The sequence below is a fragment of the Rhinolophus ferrumequinum genome, chromosome 19, assembly GCF_004115265.2.
Source record: "Rhinolophus ferrumequinum isolate MPI-CBG mRhiFer1 chromosome 19, mRhiFer1_v1.p, whole genome shotgun sequence".
Lineage (NCBI taxonomy): Eukaryota > Metazoa > Chordata > Mammalia > Chiroptera > Rhinolophidae > Rhinolophus > Rhinolophus ferrumequinum.
In genome coordinates this window covers 396257-423419 of record NC_046302.1, presented here as the reverse complement: position 1 = coordinate 423419, position 27163 = coordinate 396257, and the positions used below count along the sequence as shown (strand labels likewise).

At 40.1% G+C, this 27163-nt stretch overlaps 1 protein-coding gene across 6 annotated transcripts; it reads right to left on the bottom strand.

The window, feature by feature from the left end:
* Positions 1 to 319: 319 nt before the first annotated feature.
* HMCES (5-hydroxymethylcytosine binding, ES cell specific) lies at positions 320 to 25830 on the bottom strand. 6 transcript variants are annotated; one of them, XM_033087663.1, is made up of 7 exons: positions 25728 to 25830; positions 24445 to 24650; positions 17399 to 17542; positions 16399 to 16524; positions 7211 to 7392; positions 2557 to 2749; positions 320 to 1098 (listed from the first exon to the last, which is right to left on the bottom strand). In XM_033087663.1, exons 2-7 carry the CDS (start codon positions 24625 to 24627, stop codon positions 862 to 864), a joined length of 1065 nt encoding a protein of 354 aa, XP_032943554.1. In that variant the 5' UTR covers positions 24628 to 24650; positions 25728 to 25830; the 3' UTR covers positions 320 to 861. The 6 variants fall into 6 exon arrangements, with proteins under 6 accessions (XP_032943554.1, XP_032943553.1, XP_032943556.1 ...); XM_033087662.1 differs by having other exon boundaries at positions 25692 to 25795; XM_033087665.1 differs by having other exon boundaries at positions 25658 to 25743.
* Positions 25831 to 27163: the final 1333 nt, after the last annotated feature.

The window sequence follows — 27163 nt, the reverse complement described above, 5'->3', positions numbered from 1 at the left end:
CTGCAGAGCAAATGACAGGTGTTCTGACTGTGCTGGGGCAGACAGATGGTCAGCTCCCACCCTCACCCCTAGCCCAAGTCATCCTCTGTGTCCTGTTCTACCCAGATTCTGGGGCTCTGGATAGGGCTGGAGGGCTGTGACTGGTACTTCTCCTCACCCAGACCCTGTGCTCCCTGTGTAAGGACAGGGTCTTGGCCTCTGTACCCTGTTCTTCCCCCAGCCACTTGTATCTGGCAAGCACTCAGTCAGGTTGATTTTAAGCTAAAGGATTCAGACAACTTCCATGATTGAGAGAAAAGAGACTCAACAAAGAACCCCCCACTGAGTCTTTTTATTATTTCCAAAAAAGCAGTTTTGTCCACAGAACGCCCAAAACAGCAAGATCCAGAACTCTCCCTACCCGTAGCAGCATTTTATGAAATGTAGACAGTTTATCAAATACAATTTATTCAGAAAAAAACCCAAAAACAATGTTTTAAGAACTTAGTTGCAAAAGAGTGAAAGAGCCTAAAGGCTGAGCAGAAAACAACCTTTACTAGCAGTACCAAGTCAGGTTGGGGCTGAGAACTGCCAGTAAGGTCAGGCTTTGAGGGAAGGTTCAACCAGTCCTACCAGGAAAGACTACAGACATCATGTACCCCTATGAGTTGATGGAGGTGGCTCCTCTTCTTCCCAGGCTGCTCACAGCCCCACTGTTACTGGTCATAGCTAGTATAGCCATTGCCCCATGAACTCACAACTGTCAACTAACATTGTGCTACCTCCTCCCAAAGCAATCCATAAACACACAATGCAAGAATCTGTTATCAACAGCAGTATTTATTACTGGAAACCATGACCTTGGTCTCTGAAAGTCGTGCATTACTGACTGTGAGGCCGTTTGGCCACTGGTTCCTCCTCCTTCTCTTGCTTCAGCCATCGCTCCAGGAGTCCAGTGCTGCCTCTCTTGGTGGGGAATGGCCTCTTCTGCAGGGACTGGGTGGACCACTGGGGCACATCTAACTCTGCCTTTTGGGGTATTTTGGGGCCTTCCTTTTTGGGTGATTTTGTGGCCAGCCACTGCAACATCTTCTGGCTGCTGCCACTTGCCTTGAGATCCTAGGAAAAAGACAAATAAGCTCAAACTACCCAGCTCAAGCTCTTGGGAAAAGGCCAACTCCAAGGAAGAAACGGGACGAGGCATTAGTACTAACAGATTTCGAAAATGTTACTAAGGGCCAGATAGGCCCCACTAGTCAGGAGTGGGAAGAGAAGAACAACTGAGTGTGATGGAAGGGATACAAGGCGGTAGGGAATAGCTCTTCGAGAAAGCTTTACAGAGGAGGTGTGTGGAGCCAGTCAGAGAAGAGACCTGGCAGGCATTCAAACATGCAGAGAATGAGGCATTCTCAGGGAAAAGAATGCAATTCATTGTGACCAGGCAGAGTATGGAGAAATGAAGCTGGGGAGATGTGGCTTCAAACAGACCCCATGATGAGGGGATTCAGCCTAGGGCTGAACAGGCTGTTCCCCTACCATGCAGCCCCTCAGCATAGCCTCTCCTTGCCCGGCACTGCTCTTCTGATTTCCTTATCTACAACCTATTCCTGAACTGACGGTTCTGAATTCGAATTATGCCACTTCTTCAGAATGCAGATTTTTCTGGAGTTAAGACCATGGTGGAAATGGGAAAGTGTCTAGTGCAAAATGAGTAATTTTTAGCGACATCTAATAAGTCAGGGTTGTAGAATTTATAGAGAACTGAGACAAAAGAAAAAAGATGACATTGACTGTAGGTGTGGAAAACTTTAAAAACTTAAAGCAAAATGGAGGGTAGCTGTTCTTGCAATCATCATCTTTACCACTTATCAGTCATTCTAAGATGCCTGTTCTAGGAACACTCAGAGCCATGTCCTACTTCATGTCCCTCTATGCCACTTAAAAAACAGTTGCTACTCCTAAACCTTTATTCCCAAATGTCAGCAGGAGCGGCTTTTTGCTCTGGAGCTCCCCTCCCCATCGCAGGCCTTTTGCTTGTTCACCTTCCCTTCAGAATACATCTTCTGGATGCTTACCAATTCTAAGAAATTAAAGTTTATGGCAGGAATATTCTCAAATTGTCTTGAAGGAGAGAACAAAGATCGAAACTCCTCCAACATGTAGTTGTGAAAGCAGAGGCACAGAGAAGAGAATAAAAATTCCAGTTGGTTAGACAGAGATACAGTTACGGTCAAGGGCTCCTTTGTCTTTCTCACAATAGCCCTCTAGATTAGGGGTCCTCAAACTTGGCTTATTACCAGATTCACCGAAAAAGCTTCTTAATGCTACAGAAGCCCAAGCTCAGTGCTGAACATTGATTGACTCAGAAGATCTAGATAGAGTCCAGCACTTACATGTTGAATGCGCTCTAAGTACTCAAAGTTATAGCCAGCTTTGATTCACTGTTCTGCTTGACCTTGCTGTGAATAAGGAATATGAATTAAAGCTCTGATTGTACAGCACTGGTTCTAAAAGAAAATGCTATCCTGGCAGAAGACAGAAAGCTCAAAAAGGACTGTCAGAGACACAGGCCCCTACCTTTTTGATCAATAAGTTGACAGGAACCAGACACTCCGGAGTGTTGTTTTGAGAGTTGTTCACCACGGTAGAGACTGGATGGAAGGTGATGTTTTCTATTGGGTGGATTAACTTCAGAGCATCCTGAGTTGAGACCTTGCCAAAGTCAAGCCATTTAGAGACTGCCTCCTCTCCATCCAATATGGCAGGCATCCTAGCCGGTGAGGTCAAGAAATTGGTTGGGAGAGGCAGAGTGAGGATAGGGAGAGCAGACAGATACCACAAATCATCACAAGGAAAAGCCCATCAGCCCTCTGTGCCTCACATGCTGACTGCTGCCATGTGCTCCCTGGTCAACCTGACAGGGCACAAAATTCAACACTAGGAGAGCCAGCTTATAAAGTTTCATGGCAAAGACAGTGAATAGTACTAGACTGCATCTAGTGCACTCCAGTGTACCCGTTAGCAAACTGGTGACCTTTCTATGATGCTCCAGCCTAGAATTAAAGGGAAAATAGGTCCTGGAAAACTTGTCTATCAAAAATAATCTCCAGCCTTACCACCTATGACAGATTTACAGTAAGAAAGAATGATTCACATAATTGTGAACAAAAGGAAACTATACCTCAGAAAGCAAAGAGGCTGTCTAAGATGACTCCTGGTACCCAGGAAGATGTAGGAAAGATCCTATGCTTAGCTTCCAGTTTTATGTCCTAGGCCAATGCAAAGCATGGTACACACTTCATTGGTGGGTGGTACAGCTGATTTTAGGAGATAAATGCATAAACATCGATTTTAATAATTACTGTCGCTTCAACAAATCAAACATGTACTTCAAAAAAAATATTTTATTGGGAGTAGGTAAACACTGTGCTCGTCTCCTCCCACAACCACATCAAAATTACAACTAAACTATGAAACAACCACCCTTGAGAACCACCTGAAGACCAGCTGTACAGAACTCCTATAACTAAGGATATAAAGAAGCCACATCAAGAATGGTAGGAGGGGTGGAGATGAAGAATGGGCAGGCCCCACAACCATGTGTGGTGGTTAAGAATTGGGAGGGCTATCTCAGCCCACACTAGGCTCCCCAGCTTGGAGCACCAGTGCCGGGAAGAGGAGTCCCCACAACATCTGGCTGTGAAAATCAGTGGGGACTCAGTCTGGGTGAGATGGAGGGTTGCTGTAGACCGAGGCGTCCTTTAAAAGGGCCCAAACACAGACTCATTCATTCACAAATACTCGCCCTAAGCTCCAGCGAAGGGAAAGCAGCTTGCAAAGTACTAGGAACTTACAGGGAGGAACTGAATTGTCTGGCTTCAGAGTGAGGGCTAGAGGGGCAGCTTTCTCCCACAGGAACTACTGTTCCTTTGTTTGAACTTTTTTCCTACCCTGCCGGCAGGCCCAGGCGGGCACCAAATTTGAGTCTCCTTTAACCTAACATTGCTCTCATACCTCCCTGGTGATTCGCTCAGACTCCACCCCATCCAATTCATAGGCTGGCCCAAACCTCTTTCAGTGGCTGTTTCTTACAATTGGCCAGTCTTGGCCTTTGCTGCAGACTTTCCTTAAATCTCTCAAAAGTCCACAAACCCCAAATGAGGAGCTGCTGGCCTCAGCATGCCCTGTATCTCTTGCTAAGTGGCCCCAAGCTTGGCACTAGTGATTGCTGGCTTTGGTTCATAGCATAACCACTTCCAGGAACCTGTCACCCCTACCAGGTGGCGCTAGGCCAGAAACAAGCAGCAGCTGACCTTGGGCAGCACTGAAGACCCTCCCAAAAGGCCCCAGAACCAACACACCTGGTGGCTGTCTTCGACCACACCAGAGCACCACCCAGTTAACATAATAAATGACACACCCAAAGGGTGGACTCAGCAGGCACCAGAGCCCTGCTAAAGTGAACCCCACATAACAGCTCCTCTGCTGTGGTCATGGCCAATCCTCACATCCGGTCAACCTGAGGGTCAATCCCACCCACTGATGTGCCAACAGCAGTCAAGGTTGAACTACAACAAGAGAGCACACACAACTTACACAAGGGAACACCCCTGGAATAACCAGCTCAGGTGGCCACTGTGCCCCACAGCACACCTACTACATAACACTCTACCAAGGCAGGGGCGTAGCTGATCTCTACCTAATACACAGAAGTAAACACAGGGATGCACCCAAAATGAGGACACAAAGAAACATGTCCTAAATGAAAGAAAAGGACAAAACTAAAAACAAACAAACAAACAAAAAAAACCCCAAAAAGCAATAACTGTAATAGATACTGATCAATAATTTCTTTAAATGTAAATGGATTAAATGCTCCAATCAAAAGACGAACTGATAAAGAAGAAGTGGTACATATATACAATGGATGTTACTTGGCCATAAAAAAGAATGAAATCTTACCATTTGTGACAACATGGATGGACCTAGAGGGTATTGTGTTAAGTGAAATAAGTCAGACAGAATGACAAATAACATATGATTTCACTTATATGTAGAGTCTAAAAAACGAACAAGGAAGGCAGAAGCAAACTCATACATACTGAGAACAAACTGATGGTTGCCAGATGGGAGGGGGCTGAGGGACTGGGTGAAAAAGTTGAAGGGATTAAGAACTACAAATTGGCAGTTACAAAATATTTACGGGGTGATAAAGTACAGCTTAGTTAATCTAATCAATAATATTGTAGTAACTATGTATGGTGCCAGGTGGGTACTAGACTTACCAAGGGGATCACTTTTTAAGTTATATAAATGTCTAATCACTATGCTATACACCTGAAACTAATATATTCAATGTCAACTGTAATTGAAAAATTAAAAAAATTTAAAAAATACCAAAACAATAAAGTTGACGCAATCCCTCTCAAAATATTTTACAATCTCTGAAATCCAGATGCATTTTATGATGAATGGCATCTCTGCATTGTAATATAGTTTAGCAGGAAATAATTTTCAGCACTTCACATTTCTTAACGGCATGAAAAATAATGGTACATTTCAAAATTGATGGTGTCTTAGATGAAATGGGAATTTATTTTAAGGTGAATTAGCAAAAAACAGAACTACTTTATCACATGATAGCCTACTTTCACAGAGAATGCTTAGGACAAGATAAAATAGGTAATCTTCATATGTGTAGCATTGCATTCTTTTCAGCAAAACATCAAAATCACTTCTGAGGGCACTCATATCTGGCAAAAATTGTGAAACTGCTACACAAGTATAGTCAGTCCTGCTAGTACTCATTTTAAAAATGGGAATCTACTCCATTGTGATTGGTATGTATATTAGAGAGCAATTTAAACATAATGCATACTTGTGTTTGCTTATGTACAGTTTTGTCTGTGAGAAAGACAAAGTGAACCCAGAAAACTGCACCCTGCTGAAATGAGCCTTGTAGGAATTCACAAAATACACATATCCACAAATCTCAAACATTGACAGCTATCTTGGTTCACTACATACTATCCTCCAAAGTCGTGTTTGCTTTTATTGTGCATTTGTGAACTTCTCTCTCTCTCTAGAAAAACAAACAAAAACTATTCATTTGACATCTCAAACACCTCTAAGTTTCCTAGCTCAGTGCATGCTAAGCAGTGCATGCTAATGGATACTTTAAGTATTGAGGAGAAGCTTGAAATAACCAAAGCATCTTGAAAGTAAAAAGAGAACATGTGCTATCTCCTGAGCAACAGACATAAAGGAATCCACATAAATGACAACGTTGTGAAAACAAAAGGAACGTCCATAGCTGGGACAACTTTAAGAAGTATTGTGAAGTCAATACCAATCAGGCCTAAAGGAACAGAAGCAATAGAAAGATTCTTTAACATATGGATTGAATGCCAAACAGTGAAAAAAATGAAAGCTTTATCACAAGGAGAAAGTACTATCTGTACATAAAGACCCAAAAACCACAGAAGTGGCTCCTTTTAGTGCTACTAATGGCTGGTTTGGTGGTTTCAAACACTGATGCAATTTCCAAAGCTTTCAGCAATTGGGAGAAGACATGAGTACAGATGAAAATGCTGCTAAAGAACTTCCAGCAGTGATACAAAAGTTAATTGAAGGAGAAGGCTATGCATTGGATCAAAATCTTCAATTTCGATTAAATATGTATATTATAAATGCATGTTTCTATATTCCAAAGGGAAAAAAGCCTAGGATTTAAGACCACAAAAGATCATAAACTTTGCATAATCTTCCTTCCACTATTTCACAATAACTCACAAGCTGCAACTCTTTTGACACTCACTTCCACAAGCAAACGGGTCTTTTTAAGGTAAAGTACCATATTTATTATATATAGTATCTACGTATTTCTTAACCACTTAATGTATAAAAAAGTGGTAGTTTTTAATAGATTCCTATTATTTTTTAATGTGTCACTGACAAAGTTTTTAAGTGTTGCCCTCTTAACCCCACTTTTCCCATAAGTTCTGTGGTTTTCATTGTACAATTTTGCATTATGTGGTGATTTTTAAGAATGCATGTCATATTACAGTCAAACTGGCTGTAACCCTATTTTGCAAAGCAACTGTCTTAGTTTCCTACTCTTTAGATGTGTCTATATAGAAACTTAAAATTCCAAAAGCTACCTATCTACAAGCAGAGAGAACAAACCTTTCTCCGAATCCTTTTGGACCCATGGATAAGAAGTGTGACTTGCCTATGGTGGATGTCATTCAAGCCTTTGCAGGAATCCACTGTGATAATGGTATAGGAATACAGGCAGTCTCCTCCCTCTGGTGGCTCCCAGCAGTCAAAGATCCCGGCCATTGTTAGCAGCCTCCAGTCATCCCAGATTTTCTCCCAGTCCTCAGGACTCCTGGCAGCACCAATGTTGGCTGACTGGAAGCAAAATACATCGGCAGATTAGATACTCAATAGCCTTCTTCTACATGCGGGATGGGCATCTTAACAATCACTACAGACTTACAAGCACTGCAGTCATCTAAAAGGTAATGTAGCTGAAGCCTTATTAACTCCTGGTGATCCACTGTCATCGAAGGAAGAGGCTTGGTGGCAAGTACCCACCAAAGCTATAGATATATGGCTTCTTAAATGCTTTCAGAATACAATTTAACACCTTCACTAGGCATTCAGGCCTTCTATGATCTGGTCCATCATTCCAGCTTTCACTTACAGTATTAATCTGAAGCAAACCCAGCTGTTTCTAAATGAAGCTCTCATGCAATTTTGTTCCCACTGTGTCTTGCTGAGGCAACCTTCCCTGCCCAAAACATTCTTCCCACCCTTTCTTATCATGACAAATCCTACTCGTCATTTAAGATTCAGTTCAAGGCCTAGAATACAGAAAGCTAAACGGGTGTCACCTCCACCTTAACAAGAAGAAAAAAAGCTAGATAATCTACAAAATCATAACTTTTCTTAAACATATTAGAGAACTGAGGTCACAGGGGAACCAATTAGCCGGACTTTATAGAAAGACAGGGGCCTCCAAGGGGAGATGAGACACATGCACTGGCTTACCAGTGGCAACAGGAGGAAGGCAAGGCCTTCAAACAGCAGATAAGAATTCAGATAAAATTATTACCATATTGCTAAATACAGAGTGTGGGCTAGCCTAAGAGTACAGAATTCCTGGGACCTATAGGCATCAGCGCTGTTTGCATTAGCTTGCAGACTCTTCTCCACAGAGCTCCCTAGGTGTGAGCACCTAGGGAAAGATTGGGAGCAGGGCAGAACAGTGGAGAAAGCTTTCCTTGCGGGTGTACACCTAGAGGAGTGGAGCTCTTCTTTTTCAGGAAAGGCAGGAAGCCTCACCTGATCACGTCTCCTCTAAGGAATAAAAGCCTTAAGGGGCCAGGGGATAAAAGCCTTAAGGGTAATAAACCCTATCAACCCTAAGATACAGGTAAAGACTCACTGAGGCTGGGTAAGAGTAAAAGAAAATAAAACCCTCTATTCCCCTGGGGAAGGAGCAGTATCACTGAGAAAGGCTGAGCCTGAGAGCCAGGTGCATAATTCTGCCTAACATGGAGACTGAGCAAAGACAACAGAGAATGCTCTCTAAGCCCCTTCAGATTAGTGGCAGCAAGTGATAAGCAACAGTAGCCTAATTCTGGAGCAGGAGCAAGAGCATGGAGAGAGCCTCAAAGGGAAGTACTACAGCTGAAGGGAGTAGGACTACTGAGAAAAACCATCTAGAGAACCAACTTACCATAAACACAAAGTGATACAAGGGATTTAAAAGCAGTGGTAAACAAAGGTAATCGTAACAACAAAAACCCAAACCCAGTTCAGTTCCTGACAAGATCAACTTAATTTCACACATTAATGGCCTAATAGAAAAATAACTGTATCCATTTCCAGGCATAAATATTATTTATCTCAATCTCTGTCCTACATACTATGGCAATGAATCAAAAATTATAAAACACATTAAAAAGCCAAAACAAACAATCAACTTCCAAGAGCTATAGAAATAAACAGAATCAGACTCAAAAGATCACATTTTCCAAATGCTGAAAATTCCAGGGAATGTAAAATAAGTATAATTGGTATGTTAAAGGCTCTTGTAGAAAAGGCAGGCAATATGGATGAACAGATAAGGAATTTTTGTGAAATTAGAAAGAATCAGTGAACTTAAAAACAGGTCAAAAAAGGGGTGGCAGGATGGCTCAGTTGGTTAGAGCGTGAGCTCTGAACAGGGTTGCCAGTTTCATTCCCACATGGGCCAGTGAAGCTGAGCCCTCCACAACTAGATGGAAGACAACCAGCTGCTGCAGAGCTGCTGGAGGGGGGGCCAGATGGCTCAGTTCGTTAGAGCGGGAGCTCTTAACAACAAGGTTGCTGGTTCAATTCCTGCACGGGATGGTGGGCTGCGCCCCCTGCAACTAAGATTGAAAAGGACGACTGGACTTGGAGCTGAGCTGCGCCCTCCACAACTAGATTGAAGGACAACGACTTGGAGCTGATGGGCCCTGGAGAAACACACTGTTCCCCAATATTCCCGAATTAAAAAAAAAATCCCACCCACATTAAAAAACAAAAACAAAAACAAAAACCAGGTCAATAAAAATTACCCAAATGAAACACAGAGAAAAATTAATGAAACATATAGAACAGAACATCCAAGAACTATGGACAATATCAATTTGTCCAACACATGTGTAATTAGAATCCCAGAAAGAAAATATGGCAAAAGAAATATTTAAATAATAACTAAGAATTTCCCAAAAATTATGAAAGACTCCAAGTAGCTCAAAGAACATGCCAAACACACACACACACCACACACATAATCAAACTTCTAAAAACCAAAGAAACTCTTAAAAGCACTGGGGAATGAGGAGTGGTAGAAGTAGGAAGTGGTAAAAGTATTACAAACACAAACACAAACACACACATACACACACACACACACACACGAATTACAGTAGACTTCTCAAAAGAAACTATGAGAGCAAGAGAAAATTAAGTACCTTTTTTTTTAAGTGCTGAAAAAAACACCAAAAAAAACTACCAAACCAAAATTCTATAGACAGTGAAAATACCTATCAAAAATGCAGATAGTGGCTGCCAGTATCTGGGGGCAGGGAATGACTAAAAATGGGTTTGGGTTTTTTTCTGGGGGACAGGGGGAGTGATAATGTTCTGAAGATAGATAGTGATAATGGTTGCTAAACATTTTGAATAACCTAAAAACGCACGTATACTTTAAAGGGGTAAATTTTATGGTATGTGAATTATATCTCAATAAATAAAATCATTATTATTAAAAAAAATGAAGTAGATTTTTTGTTTTTAAATCCCTATGGGTGGGTATCTATCTATCTAATCTACCTACCTACCTACCTAACCTATCTATTTATTTTAAGGGGGCGCAGCTCCCAGTGGCCCATCTGGGGATCGAACCGGCAACCTTGGTGTTTGTTATCAGCACTATGCTCTAACCAACTGAGCTAACCGGCCACCCCAAGAACTAGATTTTTGACAAACAAAAATGGAATCCATTATGATAAAAACAAACTGGCACTTTAAGAAAACTGACCAGGGAGCTGGAGGGGTGGGGGTCTATGGATGGAGCTGAGCTTCCTGTTACTCTCTAGTCCCGACTTCCTGTTAAATTTTATGGTTCCAACTTCCTGCGGTGGTGTGGTATATATAAAGGCCATCTTGGGAGGTCTGTATCTCAGCACTGGGGCAGCCAGCCGGAGGTGCGTGTTCTCACAGTGCTGTGGTGGTTTTGTTTTTTTCCTTTTCCCACATAAACCCTCTTTCTGGCAGACTATCTAAAAGGCTATTTTGTCCAATCAACAAGTACCAGCAGACCTGCACTACACAAAATATTAAAAGGAAGTTCTTTAGGCAGAAGGAATAAGATGCCAGATAGAAATAAACCTGAATCTACACAATGAAGTGAAGATCCATGAAAATGGCTAAAATGAAGGTAAATGTAAAATTTCTTAGTTTTTATCCCTCTAAAATACAATTGACTGTCCAAAGCAAAACGGCAGCAATATATTGTGAGTTTAAAGCATATTAAAAAGTAAAATGTATGACAATCTACCAAAAGATGGGAGGAACTGGGAATACAGTGTTGTCAGGTCCTTACACTACACAAGCAGCATATTATTTGAAAGTAAACTGTTATTAATTTAAAATGTATATTATAGAGAAGCTAGTAAATACTTTTTTAAAAAAGTGAAAATAATAAGCCAATGGTAGAGATAAAATGAAATCATAAAAACATATTCAATCCAAAAGCAGTCAGAAAATACAGGAGAAAAGGAAAAAAGAGCTGATAAACAGAAAACTAGCAAAATAATGAATTTTTAACCCTATTGTATAAATAATTACATTAAATGTTAAGTGTTCTGAACACAAATTAAAAGAGTGATTGTCAAATTGGATAAAAAAAAAGACACAACAATTTGCAGTCGACAAAATTCCCTCCTCTGGGAATTTGTCTATGATGCCCCAGTCCGTCCTCTGTGCCCCCATAACCTCACAAACATGTCTTCCCTGGGCATTCATCCCTAGTCTGTGATTGTTGATTTATTTGTGTCTTAGCTGTAAAGCTTCAAGGATACAAATCATTTCTCTGAAAAATATGAAAGAATTTCCAGGAGCCTAGCATGATACATGTTATATGCTTAATAAATGTCCTTTGAATAGAGAGAAATTTTTATAGGTGATTGTATAGAATTGAGGAATATGCTATCCTAGTCCACACAAGTGCCTAATAATCTCTCAAGAAGACTGCCAGAGGAAAATTCTCTTTTTAGATACACAATTCTAGTTTAAAGATGGAGAAGAGTAAAGAAATGGAAATATTATGTAGTGGTTCCCTCAAGAAACAGCCCCAGGAGTTCTGACTGTTAATTTTAAATGGAAAAAATCACAGAAGAGAATCTAGGAAGGTGACAGCCTGAATGCACAGCCTTCACCCCATCCCTAGAATAACAAAATAGCCAGGACAAACATGCTGGCTCCTCTAAGGCAAGAGCAAGGGCCACTGGTGTGAAGAAGGTCTGGGGCAAGGATCTTGCATTTAGCAGCTGCCTGAAGAGGGTAGAAGGAAGCCTGGGGATTCTCTCAGAGGAGCCATACCTGTCTATTTGCTATGCAGGGTCCTTAGAGGGGCTCATCTCTGCAGTTGGGAGAGAAGCGGCTGTAGAGAGGCTTCCTTCCCTATCCTTGAAAGATGGGTAACATTTGGCTAATGCATCCACTGGACACAAAACCAGAAATAGCTCTACCATCTTATAGCCTTGTAGCTTGCCACTACTGGAAAACCATAAATATAGTAAGGTATATTGAGGCATGCACTACTTCAAGCTGGCAAAGAAAAAGTCTAGCCTTTGTAGAGGGATTTGGTAAATGGAAGAGAAGAGACTGAGTTGAAGTAAAAAAGAGCTAACAGGAGAAAGAAAATAACAAAAAAAAGCAATGAAAGAATTCAATGAATAGATGTGGGATAACTGGGTAGATACTAGGAAAAAGAAAGTTAAACCCCTACTTTCTTCCTTAAAACAAAATCCAGATGGAGCAATGATTTGGCAATCCTAGTACATTTCTCTTGTCCATTTATTGACAATCATTCAATACTCTTCCCCCATTCTCAAATATCTGAAATTCCCTCCCCATCCTCACTCTCAGCTGATGACTTTGGTTCCAATTTCACTGGCAAAACAGAAGCATTCAAGAGAGCTTCCCTTGCTTCCTATCAATGCACCTCCCACCTACCATATATGTTGCCTTTCCTCCACTTTCTAATGGTCTATGCCTTTTGCTAGGTCAACTTCTCCACTGGTGCACTAGATCCCAGTTCCTCTCACATATGCAAGCACATCCCTCCAGTGACTTACACTTTCTCCCTGGTCTCTATTGGATTATTTCCAACAGCTTACAAAAATGCTGTTATTTCCAATTGTTTGTTGTTAGTATATAGAAATATTGTTGATTTGTGTATACTGACCTGAGAATAAAGTTTTCTAAAGTTCTTGCATTGTCCAGGAAGAGGTGAAAGTATTATTTATACTAGACTTAGGAAAGAAGTATAAGACGTGTATACTGAAAACTATAAAATACTGTTGAAAAGAAATTAAAGACCTAAATAAATGGAAAGACATTCTGTGTTCATGGATTGAAAGATTTAATATTATAAAGATGGCAAAATGGGCACATGCCCAAATTGATCTACAGATTCAATGCAATTTCTATCAAAATTCCAATTGTCCTTTTTGCAGGAAAAAAATAAGCTGATCCTAAAATTTATATGGAACTTCAAGGAAACCTGAATAACCAAAACAATCTTGAAAAAGAAGAACAATGTTGGAGGACTCAAAATTCCCCATTTAAAAACTTACTACAAAGCTACAGTGTGATATTGCATAACAATGGACATAAATCAATGGATAGAATCTAGAGTCCAGAGATAAACCTATATATCTACGGTCATCTGATTTTCGACAGAGTACCAAGGCTATGCAGTGGAGACAAAACAGTCTTCTCAACAAATGGTACTGGGATGACTGGATAACCACACGCAAAAGAATAAAGTTGGACTTCAATCTCAAACCATATACAAAGATTAATTCAAAACAGATCCAAGATCTAAATGTAAAGCTAAAAACTAAAAAACCTTTAGGAGAAAACAGAGGGGTAAATCTTCATGACCTTGAGTTTGACAATGGATTCTTAAATACAATAACCACAGGCACAATGAAGGAAAAAACAGATACACTGTTTAAAAGTAACAAAATTTAAAACTTTTATGCTTTAAAGGACACTGTCAAGACAGTAAAACACAATTCAAAGAATGAGAGAAAATATTTGCAAATCATAAAGCTGGAAAGGGTCTAGTAGCCAGATTATATAAAAAAGGCTTACAACTCAACAACAAAAAGACAAACAACTTAATTTAAAAAACTTTAATAGGTATTTCTCCAAAGATATATAAATGGCCATGAAAAAATCGTCAAATGTCATTAGTCATTAGGAAAATGCAAATCAAAACCAAAATGAATACTACTTCATCTCCACTAGGATGGTTATAATTAAAACAAAAAATAATAAGTGTTAACAAGGATGTGGAAAAACCAGAACCCTCATACACTGTGGGTAGGAATGTAACCCAAAATAATTGAAGGACTCAAACAGATACTTGTATGACAATGTCCATAGCAGCATTATTCATAATAGCCAAAAAGTAGAAGCACTCACATATCCATCAACTGATGAATGGAGAAACAAAATGTGGTATTATTCATATGATAAAATTCCTTTTTATTGCCAATATTATTTGGCAATAAAAAGGAATGAAGTACTGATATTGCTATATGTATAAACTTTGAAAACATCATGCTAAGAGGCTAGATGCATAAAAGGACACATATTGTATGATTCCATTTATATGAAATGTCCAGAAGAGGCAAATCTGTAGACAGAGAAAGTAGATTAACGGATGCCAGCGGCTAGAGGAAGGGAGAAATAGAGAGGGACTGACTGGTCAATGGGCACAGGGTTTCTTTTGGGGTTGATGAAAATGTTCTGGAATTAGATAGTAGTGATGCTTGCAAAATATTGTGAGTATACTAAGAACTCTGAATTATATACTTTAAAATGGTGGTAATGGTGCATTTTGTGTGAATTTTTACCTCAAGAAAAGATATTAATCTGAATACAAACAAGAGTGGTAACCTGGAATTAAACGGGAAAAAGAGATATTGTAGATCATTCTTTGAAATGGTATTTCTTCCTCTCTGAAAATTTAATCTCCACCTAAGCCAGTATCCTCCTCTTATGATAGAAATGCTCTGGAGTATAGGAAAACTCTTAAGGGGGAAAAAGATAATCAATAACTATTTGAAAGCTAAATATCCTGAGACAAAGCATCACAGTGATTGCCTCCAGACAAACCAATAATCTTTTACCCCAAAACAACATGAAGAGACAGAATATTACTGACCAACCACATTTAGGATTAACCATTAGGGACAAAAAGATTTCATACTTTTGTATGTTAAATGTTAAAACACTGAGTTAGGGAGTCACAGGATTTAAACATTCTAATTCTAGGTCTTTCCCTAATACTTAATGATCACCTTCGTACACTGCTTTCTTATTATAAAATAGTACAAATTTCTATTTCTTGACCATACCACTCAGAAGCAAGGGCTTTAATAATTGTTGTATGATGAATGAAAGGTTACTAGGTGAAGTTAAAATAAGTCTTGGAGAACAGGACAATTTTTACATTTTCTCTCTTGTGTCTCAGTCTCTTCATCTGAAAAATGAGAATAACAGTATTTTTTTCACAGGTTATTAGAAATACTAAATAAATTAATACAATTAAGTTCCTAGAAAGAGTATCTGGCTTACAGTGAGTACTTAATATTTAACTATTATAATTAACTATTAATTTTTATAGATTTAATAACCTTTTCTTCTACCAAATCATCTGTGTTACTAGATTGGCTAGAGAGGGAATTTTCTGAGGGTAAGGCAAACATTCTTAACTATGAGAAATCCCCAAAATGAGATGACATCATCTGAAGAACAAACAATTATCAATTTTAACAAAGCAAACTGTGGTGAGAATGCAAATGCTTTAGCAGTGTCAGACTAATAAATCTAATTAAAGAAAACATGATGTTGGCATGTCTGATTTATTTTCAAACTCCTTAAAATATTATGTGAACAGACTAAGTTTATCGTGTGTCTTAAAATGGAAGTTCTATGAGGGAAATGTTAAACACAGAGTTACCATATGACCTAGCAAATATACTCCTAGGCATAAACCCAAGAGAAACTGAAACCCATATCTATGCCAGAACATGTACATGAATGTCCATAGCAACATTATTCATAACAGCCAAAAAGGAGAAATAACCCAAGTGTCCACCAAATGGTGAATGAATAAGCAAAATGTGGTATATACACACAATGGATTATTCAGCCATAAAATGGAATGAAGTACTGATACATGCTACAACATAGATGAACCTTGAAAACATTCTGCTGAGTAAAAGAAGCCAGATATAAAAGATCACATATTATATGATCCCATATATATGAAATATCCAAAATAAGTAAATCTATAGAAAGTAGATTAGTGGTTGCCAGGGCTGGGAGGAGTAGGGACTAGAAAGTGACTGTTAATGGATACGGGATTTCTTTTTGGGGTGATGAAAATGTTCTGGAATTAGACAGTGGCACAACTTTAAATATACTAAAAATTCACTGACTTGCATACTTTGAAAGATGAATTATATCTCAATAAAGCTAAAAAAAAAAAAAAAACTGGAGGAAAGAAAAAAAATGTCCTTCTTGGATTTGTTTCTCTGTGCCTTTCTAAATATTTATTGTGAGTGCTGATGATGATACCTTTTCTGTTTTGATTTGGGGGAAGTAGATGAAGTATGGCTGCCTCTGGCTTGTTCCCTGACATCGCTGCCACTCGTAGAATCCATCTGCTAAAACAACACAACGTCTTCCCTTTCCCAGAGGCATCTGAGGGAAAATGTGAGCAAGATATGGTCTTAGTGATAGAATCATGTTTCATGGACTTGAGTTAAAAATCTTAGGTCTACCAATGTGTGACCTTAGAGCAGCTATTTAATTCTATGTACCTCACTTTTCATCTGTATAGTCACCATTCACACAGATGTTGAAAAGATTAAATAATGTACATAACAGCAATAGTTCTCTAACAAATAGGCACTTGTGGTAGCCAGTCTCCAAAGTTGGCTCCCCAGTGAGCCATGCATCCCAGTATTCACACCCCATGTAGTCCCCTCCACACTGATTTTGGGCTGGGCCAATAGAATGCTGCAGAGTTATGCTGTATGACTTCCAAGGATAGGTCACAAAGCCTTGCAGCTTCTGCTCTGCTATCTTGGATCATGAGCTTTGGGTAAGCCAGATGCCGTGTAAGAAGACTGATTACCCTGACAACCCCCAGCTAAGCATGTGGAAAGGCTTTTAGTTGTTCTACTCATCCCAGCTGGGGTGTAAAACATGTTGGTGAAGAAGCCATCTTAGACATCCAGCCCCACCTGTCATCTGATTATAACTACACAAGAATCTCCAAGTGAAAACTGTCCAGTTGAGCCCAGTCAACCCACAGAATATAAGAAATAATACAGTTTTGTTTTAAACCACTAAGTTTTGGCATGATTTGTTACACAGTAATAAATAAAACAGCACTCAACATTAACAACTGGAAACACATTTTGGGACCTTAAGGAAGTTTCCAAAGAGAGGTTTATTTCATTTCTCAGGTACTATGAGCTGTTAGAAAAAAGTACAGACACTATTAGGTACTATTAGCTCTGTTAAAAGAAAAGTACAGGATATGTGCCTTTTCCCTAGGTAAGCTACTTACCTTGAAGGACCGTTTCTCCATTATGGTATCACTACGACAGTTGGTAGTGTTGAACTGCAGCTTGGAAGGATCACTTTCTTTGAACCAAGATGGGACCAAGCCCCATCGCATGGGAGCAATGATACGCTCAGATGAGTCAGCACCCTGCCATGGAGAAAGGTTAAGATCCAATGAGGGGATAATAATGAAATTTAGAAAACCAAATTTAGCATATGCATTACATTACTATTAATATTGAAATACAAATAATAGAGAAAAGATTATTAAAAAGGAAAGATTCCATGTGAAAACAATTTGAGTGATTTATGATATAACTTGTATTCTTTAGCAATCATATTTATCAGAATGTAAGACGTTCTGCTTGGGTAGGTTAAGGGATTCAAAGAGGTTTCATTCCTGTAAACTTTTAATTAGTGCCCACTGAGAGACAGACATAGTGCTAGGCCCTGCACTTCATGTGGTCTCAAGCTCTCAAGAAGCACATGTTACAGACAACCATAATGCAATAAGGTATATGCTGTGATTAAGGGACATGGTGCTATGGGGGCATGTGGAGGAATGCTCAGCCTCAAAAGGAACTATAATATGTGAGGCCACACAAACATAAAAATATTAATATAAAATATTACAGGCTATGGGCCACGTAAGTGGTACATACAATGAGTGTCAAAGCAGTTCTGTGGAGAGTGATCTGTGAAGGATGGAATGGAGAAGTATCAGATACTCAGAAGAGGCAGCAGGGAAGGGGGTAGGGAGGGTTCATTCTTGTATTGGATCCCACAAGCTGTATAGAATTCAGACAGAGAAGAGATGGGAGGAAAGATCAGGTACAAAATTAGATGAGCAAGAGGCCATGTCAAGAATGTGTAGGAAGTGGTTTTGTGCACAAAAGCAATTGTGAAGAAGCTATTTTTAGGAGGGCTTGCTCATAAGGTTGGTTTTTGGTTAGCATCTGGGAACTTGGATTTTGAGTATTCCCAACTTTACGTTACTGATAAGCATGGTTTATTGTGACTAGCTTGTGCAAAAGATGAGATTTATGCTGAACACCTGCTTTCCTTGTGGGAGTCTGGAATTTTGGTACTTGCTAAGCAGAGAGTGCTTACATGACCAGCACCCAAACCTTGGTCCTGGGGTTTCTAATGGGCTTCCCTGAGCAAACACTGCATATGTTACTACATTTTCCATTGATGGAGAAGGGACATGCTTAGTGTACCTCTTCCCAGGAAGGAGAGAACAAAAAGAAGCCTGTGCATGGATTTTTCTAGATTTCTACTTGTGTCTTTTTTCCTTACTGATTCTATTGTGTATACTTTCACTGTAATAAACCTTAGTCACTATATTCCTTATATGTTGAGTCCTTCTAATGAATCTTCAAATGTGGGGGTGGTCTTGGGGACCCCAACACACGGTTAAACTTTTTTTTGGTAATTAGCCCTTGAGAATTTGATGAACTCTCCAGATTAAAATGCACATATACACTATTTTGCATGGCATAGTATACTATAGGTTGGAATAAACCGATATTAGGGTGCATTTTGGGTGCTACTACAATGTTGCAGAGGTTTGGTGACAGTAGAGACTAAAATACATCCAAAAGATAGAAGAAAAAAAAAGAAATTGTGGTGGTGTAAATGGAAAAAGAAAACAGGGATGATTAAGTTTTCAGGCCTAGAAGAATGAAATAATGATGGTACTATTGAACAAACGAGAAAAAAATTGAGGAGGGTTTGGGGAAAGATCACATGTTGAATTTCTGATAATAGTGGCAAGTCTGTGGCATTTTGAAAGAAATGATCACAAAATCTCTACCATTCCTCCAATTGAGAGCTGGGGATCTATGTTCCATTTCCCTTGAATATGGATGGGTTGTGACACGCAGCATGTGGCACAAGTGACACTGATTTCTAAGGCTAGGTCAGAAAAGGGTTTTCAGCTTCCTCCTTGTTTGCTGAGACACTGCTTTTGGAGCTCTAAGCCGCCATGTAAGAAATCCAAGACTGCCATGCTGTGAAATCTAAGACTGCCATGCTGTGAAAAATCCCAGGTTGCACAGGGAGGTCACATGTAGGTATTATGGTCAACAGACCAGGATAAGAGCCAACATCAACTGCCAGATAAGTAACTGAAGATGCCTCTAGATCAGATGTTGGCAAACTTTTCTATAAAAGGCCAGATACTAAAAACTTTGCAGGCCATAAAGTCTCTGTTACAACTCTGTTGTTATAGGAACAAAGCATCCATAGACAATAGGTAAATAAATGGATATTGCTGTATTCCATAAAATTTCATTTAAAGAAATGGTCAGGGGGGCCCTAGATGATTCTAGCCCCAGATGCCAAGTCTTTTCAACTGAGGCCCCAGACTTCAGGGAAAAGATAAATCATAGCTACAATACCTTGTCCTAATTCTTCCTCACAGGTGAATTTAATAAAGGTTGTTTTAAGTCACTAGAATAAAATCCAAGTAGAGCTGTTTACTATGTCAAAAAAGCATGTGAAATTAAAGCTTAGGCGAGAGGTAGCATGGTAGAGGGATGGATCACCAAACTTTTATGTAACACGTCAGATAGTAAATATTTTTGGCTTTGTGAGTCCATATAGTCTCTGTTGTAATGACTCAAAACTGAACTCTGCCACTATTGGTAGTGTGAAAGCAGCCAAAGAACAATGAATGAGTATGGCTGTGTTCTAATAAAACTTTATTTACAAAAACAGGCAGTGGGCCAGATTTGGTCTGAGGACTACAGTTTGCCAAACTCTGGTACGATGGAAAGAATAAGGCCTTTGCAAGAAGATCCTGGTTCAAAAATCCCTTCTTTGCTACTTATGAAGTCTGACTAGTCTCAACTTCCTGGACCCTCAACCTTCTTTTCTGTCAAAATAGAGTGAACAATACCTACCTTGCAGAATCATTAAAATATGTGGAAGGGAATAGGCACACAAATTGTAGTTTAATATTTTATAAGGTTAGAATTAAAAATAGTAAAATTTTCTATATAAAGGTGATTGTTAAAGCCATTAGGATAAAGTTTCTTAGGGAGTAAATCAAGCATAGGATTTAACCTGGGGGTACATAAAGAGAAAAGGAGAAATGAGGAAGAAGTAGAGTCTAATAAAAAGTATCCAGGGAGAAAAAAAATAGAATAAGTAAAGTCAAGAAAGGATGGAATGCCAAGAAACAAATCATCAGTAGGAGTGTTTCAGAAGGGCTTCCCTTTTGCTTAAAGCTAATCCCTCCACAGTGCTCTTGAAAGATCCTGTCCTGTTTCTTTCAAAATCTTGCTTATATTAGTTAATCCCCTTTCTATCAACACATACACACACACACACACACACACACACACACACACACACACAGAGTCCATTCTCACTGTTCACGGCAGTTAGGTTCTACAAAGTTGCTGTGAACATTGAATATTGAACTGCTGCTCTTAGGGGAAATACTGGGTTAGTTTCCTATGAGCCTATGGTGACAATATTTTCATCAATTGATTAATACATCACCTTGTTTAATGTGTATTTCTGTTTAAAGACATTTTATTTCATATATATTGCTGATTCATTAATATTGAATTCACAACCAACAGCACAGTAACTCATGCCTGAATGAACCTTACCTAATATATGTATTTCTCTGTAAAGCATATTACAGTCTTCTCACATTTAGGAATATTAGCCAGAACTTTAGCACTATGCTTGGGGACAATTTTAAACAGAGAAAACAAAAAAGCACGGCAATGCAAAAAATATAGCATTAAATAGACTGCAAAAAGGATATTTGTTTGTTGTATAAGAGCTGAAACAAGAAGGTAGAACTTCATTGTTTTGTTTGTTTTTAAGAGCTTCGTCTTATTCAATCTCAGCTGGGAATGTGTACATCAGGTGACTCAAATTTTCACCACGGTATTGACCATGAATGACTGTGAAAGCAACATGGGTATTATTTCAGGGGTTACAAATACATTTTAGCAAGTAGGCAAATTTGCAAACATGGAATCTATGAATGAGGACTAACTGTGTGTGTGTGTGCATGTGTATATGTATGTATTTTTACCCAGCCTTGGTATATTGTATGCCAAGAGGAAAAAAAATAAAACAAATTAATAAATGTTCAGGATAACTGAGAAAAAGACAACCCTGGAAGAAATGGTAGGCTGGAGGACGTAAACCCAAGTGTTAACCTCATCAGGGATAGGAGGAAGAAGAAAGAAGTTTGAAAACACAGAGCTTTTGTAAATCCTCTCTTCCAGAATCAAATGTGCCGTCCAAGCAGAAGGGTCCCTGCCCAAAGCATAAATGAGAATAAGAAAGATAACATTACATAATTGCCAACTAAATGATCTCTCATCAGAAATTTGCAAGACAACAATACTCTTAAACCTAAGGTTCTTTTTTTTTTAAATCTACAGTTCATTTACTTTCTAGTTTTTAAATTTTAATTTAATTTATTTATTTATTTAAAGTAGGCCACAGCTCACAGCGGCCCATGCAGGGATCGAACCAGCAACCTTGGTGTTATCAGCACTACGCTCTAACCAACTGAGGTAACTGGCTACCCCTAAATCTGAGGTTCTTAACATGGGGCAATTTTGAAACCCACCTATACCACCACCACCATCACTTGGGATGGGTGGGGAAGGGGGTGTGCTACTGGAATCTAGTGGGTATATTTAGCACTATCAAAAGACGTTTTTGGTTATGACCTGAGCGATGCTATTGGCATCTAGTGGATAGAGGCCAGTGATCCTGCTAATCATGTTGCAATGCACCGGACAGCTTCCCACAACAAAGAATTATCCCACACAAAATGTCAAATGTTGAGGTTGAGAAATCCTACTCTTACAAATTCCAGTGATCACCTTTAACTTGAATATGATCACTGGACAACTATAAATCAAACCCAAACGTGAGGCTGTCCTCCACTGGGTATGATAAAAAGTGGCTTGTGAAGCCAAAATATTGAAAATACTGCTCAGTATTAGTCATCATTTCCTCTATCTTTTTGGACTTGCAACCTGAACAGGTGGGTAGGGTATATACATGAAAGGAAATAATCTGCAAATTAGTGGTTTCAAATGCAAATGTTGCAATCTATACATACGTGCTAGCCGTTGATGATATATATGGATTAACGAGCTGCTGAAATGGTTCTAATTTTGCTTTACAATTTACGGGTTTGAGAAACATGAAGCCTCAAATATTTATCAAAATTAGGAAATGCTAGCAATCTTAACAAAATTTATTAGCAATGTGGAATCAAAACACTACATCAATCAGCGAATTCATACCATTGACAGAAAAGGAGGGCTATACCTGCTAGGCACTCTACCTTCCCTATTTCTAGTTCCAGGAAGTGTCCACTAGGGTGGGAACAGCGGTCTGGACCTCAGACTGATTGGGTAACCTAGGACAAGTCATAATCTTTCTACAACTCTTGTCTTTACATCTGTTAAACAAATTTTCTTCCAGCTAACATTCATTCTATAATTCTAAAGCAGTGGTACAGAGAACTGAGGCTAAAAAAGAATAAGTCTCATACATTTAATCCTCTCTTTTCACTTCAAATTATACCATCTTTAAAACATGTTTTATTGTTTCCTTTCCCAATCAAGCTTCCCCATTATATTCATTTTATTTTTATTATCCTCTTCATTAAAAAAAAGTATTCTTGTTTCAATAGGGAAGTATACATCCATTAAAAATGGTTCAAGAATACTACTCTATGTAAATGGCTCCATTCAGTCAAAAAGATCAATGTTATTTGGTATGCTTATTTCAAAATAATGTGAGCCCTGTAATGTAGAAATGAATCTTTTCTGACTATCATATTATCACAAGGGTTCTGAAGATCATGTAGCAGGGGTATAATCAGATTTATAAAGTGATATAAGCATTATGGATCAAATAGAATAAAAATCCAGCATGGAAACAATCATGATTTTTAAAAAAAGTATCAAGAGCATTTAAAATTTAAATAAATAAATAAAAAAGACATGGAGAAACTATTAACTTCTGGAATGAAGCATTTTTATCACATCACATGTTTTTAATGAAAATAAAGCAAAGAGCCAAAACATGATTATAAATTATCGATCATTCTAGAAATACAATGGGTAAATACTATAAACACAACGAATGCAATTAAACTTCAGATAACAGATACATCTGTTTATAGCTTCAGTAAAAGACAAACATGAAGACTGAAAACACACGCAAGAAGAAGAGAAACTTCAATGTTCAAGAAACATCAGAGGTTTTAGATTAGCTAGTCTTAATCCTGCCCTACGCCTAGAGATTCTGATTCAGCTGGACTGGTAAGAGGCATGGAAATCTTTTATTTTTTTTTCAAAGATACTCAAATGACCCTGATGATCAGTGAGGTTTGAAAGATGCTGTCTTAAAAAAATGTATTCAAATACAAGGCTCATGTAACTTTGACAGGCATTAAGGGTAGTATGCCTTGCATAGAGAACACTTAAATAAGGAGCCTGAAGAATACTAAATTATCTTTAAAGACTGGAAGATACCAATACAACTCCTTTCAGTGAGGCCCAGAGTGGTTCTCAGTTGGGGGTCAAATAAAGGCTGGTTTTTAGTCTCATCTCAGAGGCTGAGCATACACCAAATCTAATACAGTTGACCCTTGAACAACACAGGTTTGAACTGCACAGGTCCACTTATGAGGATTTTTGTCAATAAATATTGTAAACGTATTACTTGCCTGTAAATGTATTATTTGCCTTACAATTTTTCTTAATAATATTTCCTTTTCTCTAGCTTACTGCATTGTAAGAATATGGTTTACAACACATAGAACATACAAAATATGTGTTAACTTACTGTTTATGTTATCGGTTTATGGCTTCTGGTCAACACTATTAGTAAAGTTTTTGGAGACTCAGAAGTTATATGTAGATTTTTGGGTTTCTGATTGCACAGGGGTTGGCGCCTCTAAACCCCGCATTGTTCACGGGTTAACTATAGAAGTAGATGACCATCACAATGCTGGGCCAGAAGCTAATACAGCGCACATAAAGTGATTACCTTCTCAAAGTGTAGTCGAGATAGAAGCACGGGGCTGTTTGATTGAGGGCTCTTGTTGTACGAGGGGCAATACTTGTCAGCGTCTCTCCACTCTGGGAGCCTTTGTTGGCCCTGCCCATCCTGATAGGCACAAGCTCTTGTGAGAACATCTCTAGGTAAGTGACAGGATGTTCGTCCACACATTCTTCAACGCTGCCTCTCACAACCTTTAGATCACAAAACGTTAGGTTTGTATTTCTCAAATGTTAGGTTTTATTCCTTTATTCATAGCATTGTCTCAAGATTCCCACAGGATTCTACTTCCCACCACCAACTGTGGTTTTATGTAACCATGTTTCCCCAAAAATAAGACCTAGCCGGACAATCAGTTCTAATGTGTCTTTTGGAGCAAAAATTAATATAAGACCCGGTATTATATTAATCATATTATATAAGACCCGGTCTTATATTTTATATACATTTTATTGTAAGTAAAGTAAGACCGGATCTTATATTAATTTTTGCTCCAAAAGACAGGTTAGAACTGATTGTCCGGCTAGGTCTTATTTTCGGGGAAACACGGAACCATCTGTCAAGTTTTCCCCAGGAAAGTCTTTCCCCAAGAAAACAGGCCTGTGACTGTTTTGTTCACTACCTAAGCCCACTGTCTAGTTCCCTGCAAGGCATTAAATAAAGTATTATGAGGCGCTCCATAAATACCTGACTGAATGCCAAGAAAACAGATTTCTCTGAGGTCAATTTATTCAGCTTAATGTTTCAGTCAAGAAAGGAAAAAGGGGATATCTGTGGTTACTTCTGGAGCCACTAACTCCTTCCTGTGGGTGACTCTTTTGGTCCTCACAGTCCTGTCCCCACTCCTTTTCCTTCTCTCCTTCCTGGGATTACTTAGGGCCTCACACGAGCGAGCAACTGCTAACCTCGATGATGGCGACCAGGGCAGCGAGGGCGCTAGCCCTTGGTAGCATCAAAACTCATCCTCTTTCCTGTCGAACGTGGCTCCTTTCTGCCCAAGTACCAGGGGCCTCCAGACCGCCCACCGCCCCGGGCTCCTGGCCCAAGTCTCGGCGTCAAGGTGGCCCCGAGACCTCCCGCTGGCGCCGCCGCGCCGGGGCTGGGGTCCGGCCGCCCGCCCCAACACGCCTCGCCCCCCACCTCGGGGCCGGCCATCCGCCCCGCCCCACTTCACCCCCGCCGGCCGCCCGCGTCGCCTCACTCCTAATTCTGCCGGGCCGGCCGCCCCGCCTCACCCGCGCCGGCCGTCCGCGTCGCCTCACTCCTCTCACCCAACAGCCCGCCTCGCTTCCGTCCTGCCGGGCCGCCAGCTGACCTCTCCGCCAGCCCCGCCCTCACACTCCGCACGCCCGCGCTCAAGCGCTAGGCCCCGCCCCCAAAGGGGGGTTGGTCCCCGCGACGTCCCGAGAGCTTGGCAGTCCGGGCTTCTTTCCTCCCCCATCATGACTACAGTACGTGGCCCCCTGAATCTGAATCTTCTAAAAGTGCCCCTGGAGACTAGGATTACCTTTGGGTTCTCCGAGTCCCACTTTCCTCCATATTCGTCTGTTCCCCTGCGGGGTTAACTTCCCTACCAGGGCGAAACGCAGCAATGGGGGTAAGGAAGGATCCGCAAGGACAAGGCTTTTATCCCTGCGGCCCTGGCAGTTTCTATATACGTCCCAGGGAGCCTCAAGTATCCTTTTTATAGCGGGAACCATAACTCTAGGGCACCAGGTGATTGTACGGGTGAAATCAGGAAACATTTTTTTTACTTCGCAATCCTACTAACTGCCTCATAGTTTGGAGCCAAAGTTGGACCATTAGGAAAACTTCCGTTGGAGAATCACACAAATCATTCAAACTTCACTAGGCACCAGAACGAGTTCTTTCAGGGTCCTCCCCTCCCCAGCCAAATCTGAATCTTTACTAAGGGTGAGGCGAAGATTTTTTTTTTTTTTTAAAGATTTTATTGGGGAAAGGGAATAGGACTTTATTGGGGAACCGTGTGTACTTCTGGGACTTTTCCAAGTCAAGTTGTTGTCCTTTCAGCCTTAGTTGTGGAGCACAGCTCAGCTCCAAGTCTAGTTGCAGTTGTTAGTTACAGGGGGCACAGCCCACCATCCCTTGTGGGAGTCCAACTGGCAACCTTGTGGTTGAGAGCTGGTGCTCCAACCAACTGAGCCATCTGGCCACCCTGGGGGCTGAGCAGCAGCTCACTGACTTCACTCTAGTTGCGGAGGGCACAGCTCGCTGACCTACGTTGCCCCAGAGCTCGCGCTCTAACCAACTGAGTCACCCATCTGCCCTAGATTTTTTAAAATGGGCTTTGCAGGTGTATTTCAGCCACAAAATTGGTAAATTACCTGGCATGAATTTAAAAATGTTGCTGAGGTGGTCTCTGAGCCTGTTACCTTGGGACATAAACCAGGGATTTCTGTATCTGAAGCCAATAATAGCTCTCTAAGGGCTGTTCTTCCCTTTTGTGCATTCCCCAAATTGGACGGAAGTGGGAGCAGACAAACCCCAGCACACACTCCACCTCAGACCTGATGCTAGGGAACACCTAGGTCATCAACCCCAAACCTTCTGGGGCTCCAATCCATCGCCTACAAAAGGAAGGTGGTTGTGAAAATGCAAGAATAAGTCCATGGACTCAAAGCCTGTCAGCTGCTGTAATTCCCTCATCAAACCTGCATTGCTTCTGTTCCTGAGTGTAGGGCTGGTC

Coding starts and splice junctions, on each gene's coding strand:
- HMCES (XM_033087663.1), bottom strand. CDS start 24,627: ATGTGTGGACGAACATCCTGTCACTTACCTAGAGATGTTCTCACAAGA. Junction 17,543..24,444: donor CTCGACTACACTTTGAGAAG/GTAATCACTTTA, acceptor TCTCCATGGCAG/GGTGCTGACTCATCTGAGCG. Junction 2,750..7,210: donor TTGAATGACATCCACCATAG/GCAAGTCACACT, acceptor CTCACCGGCTAG/GATGCCTGCCATATTGGATG.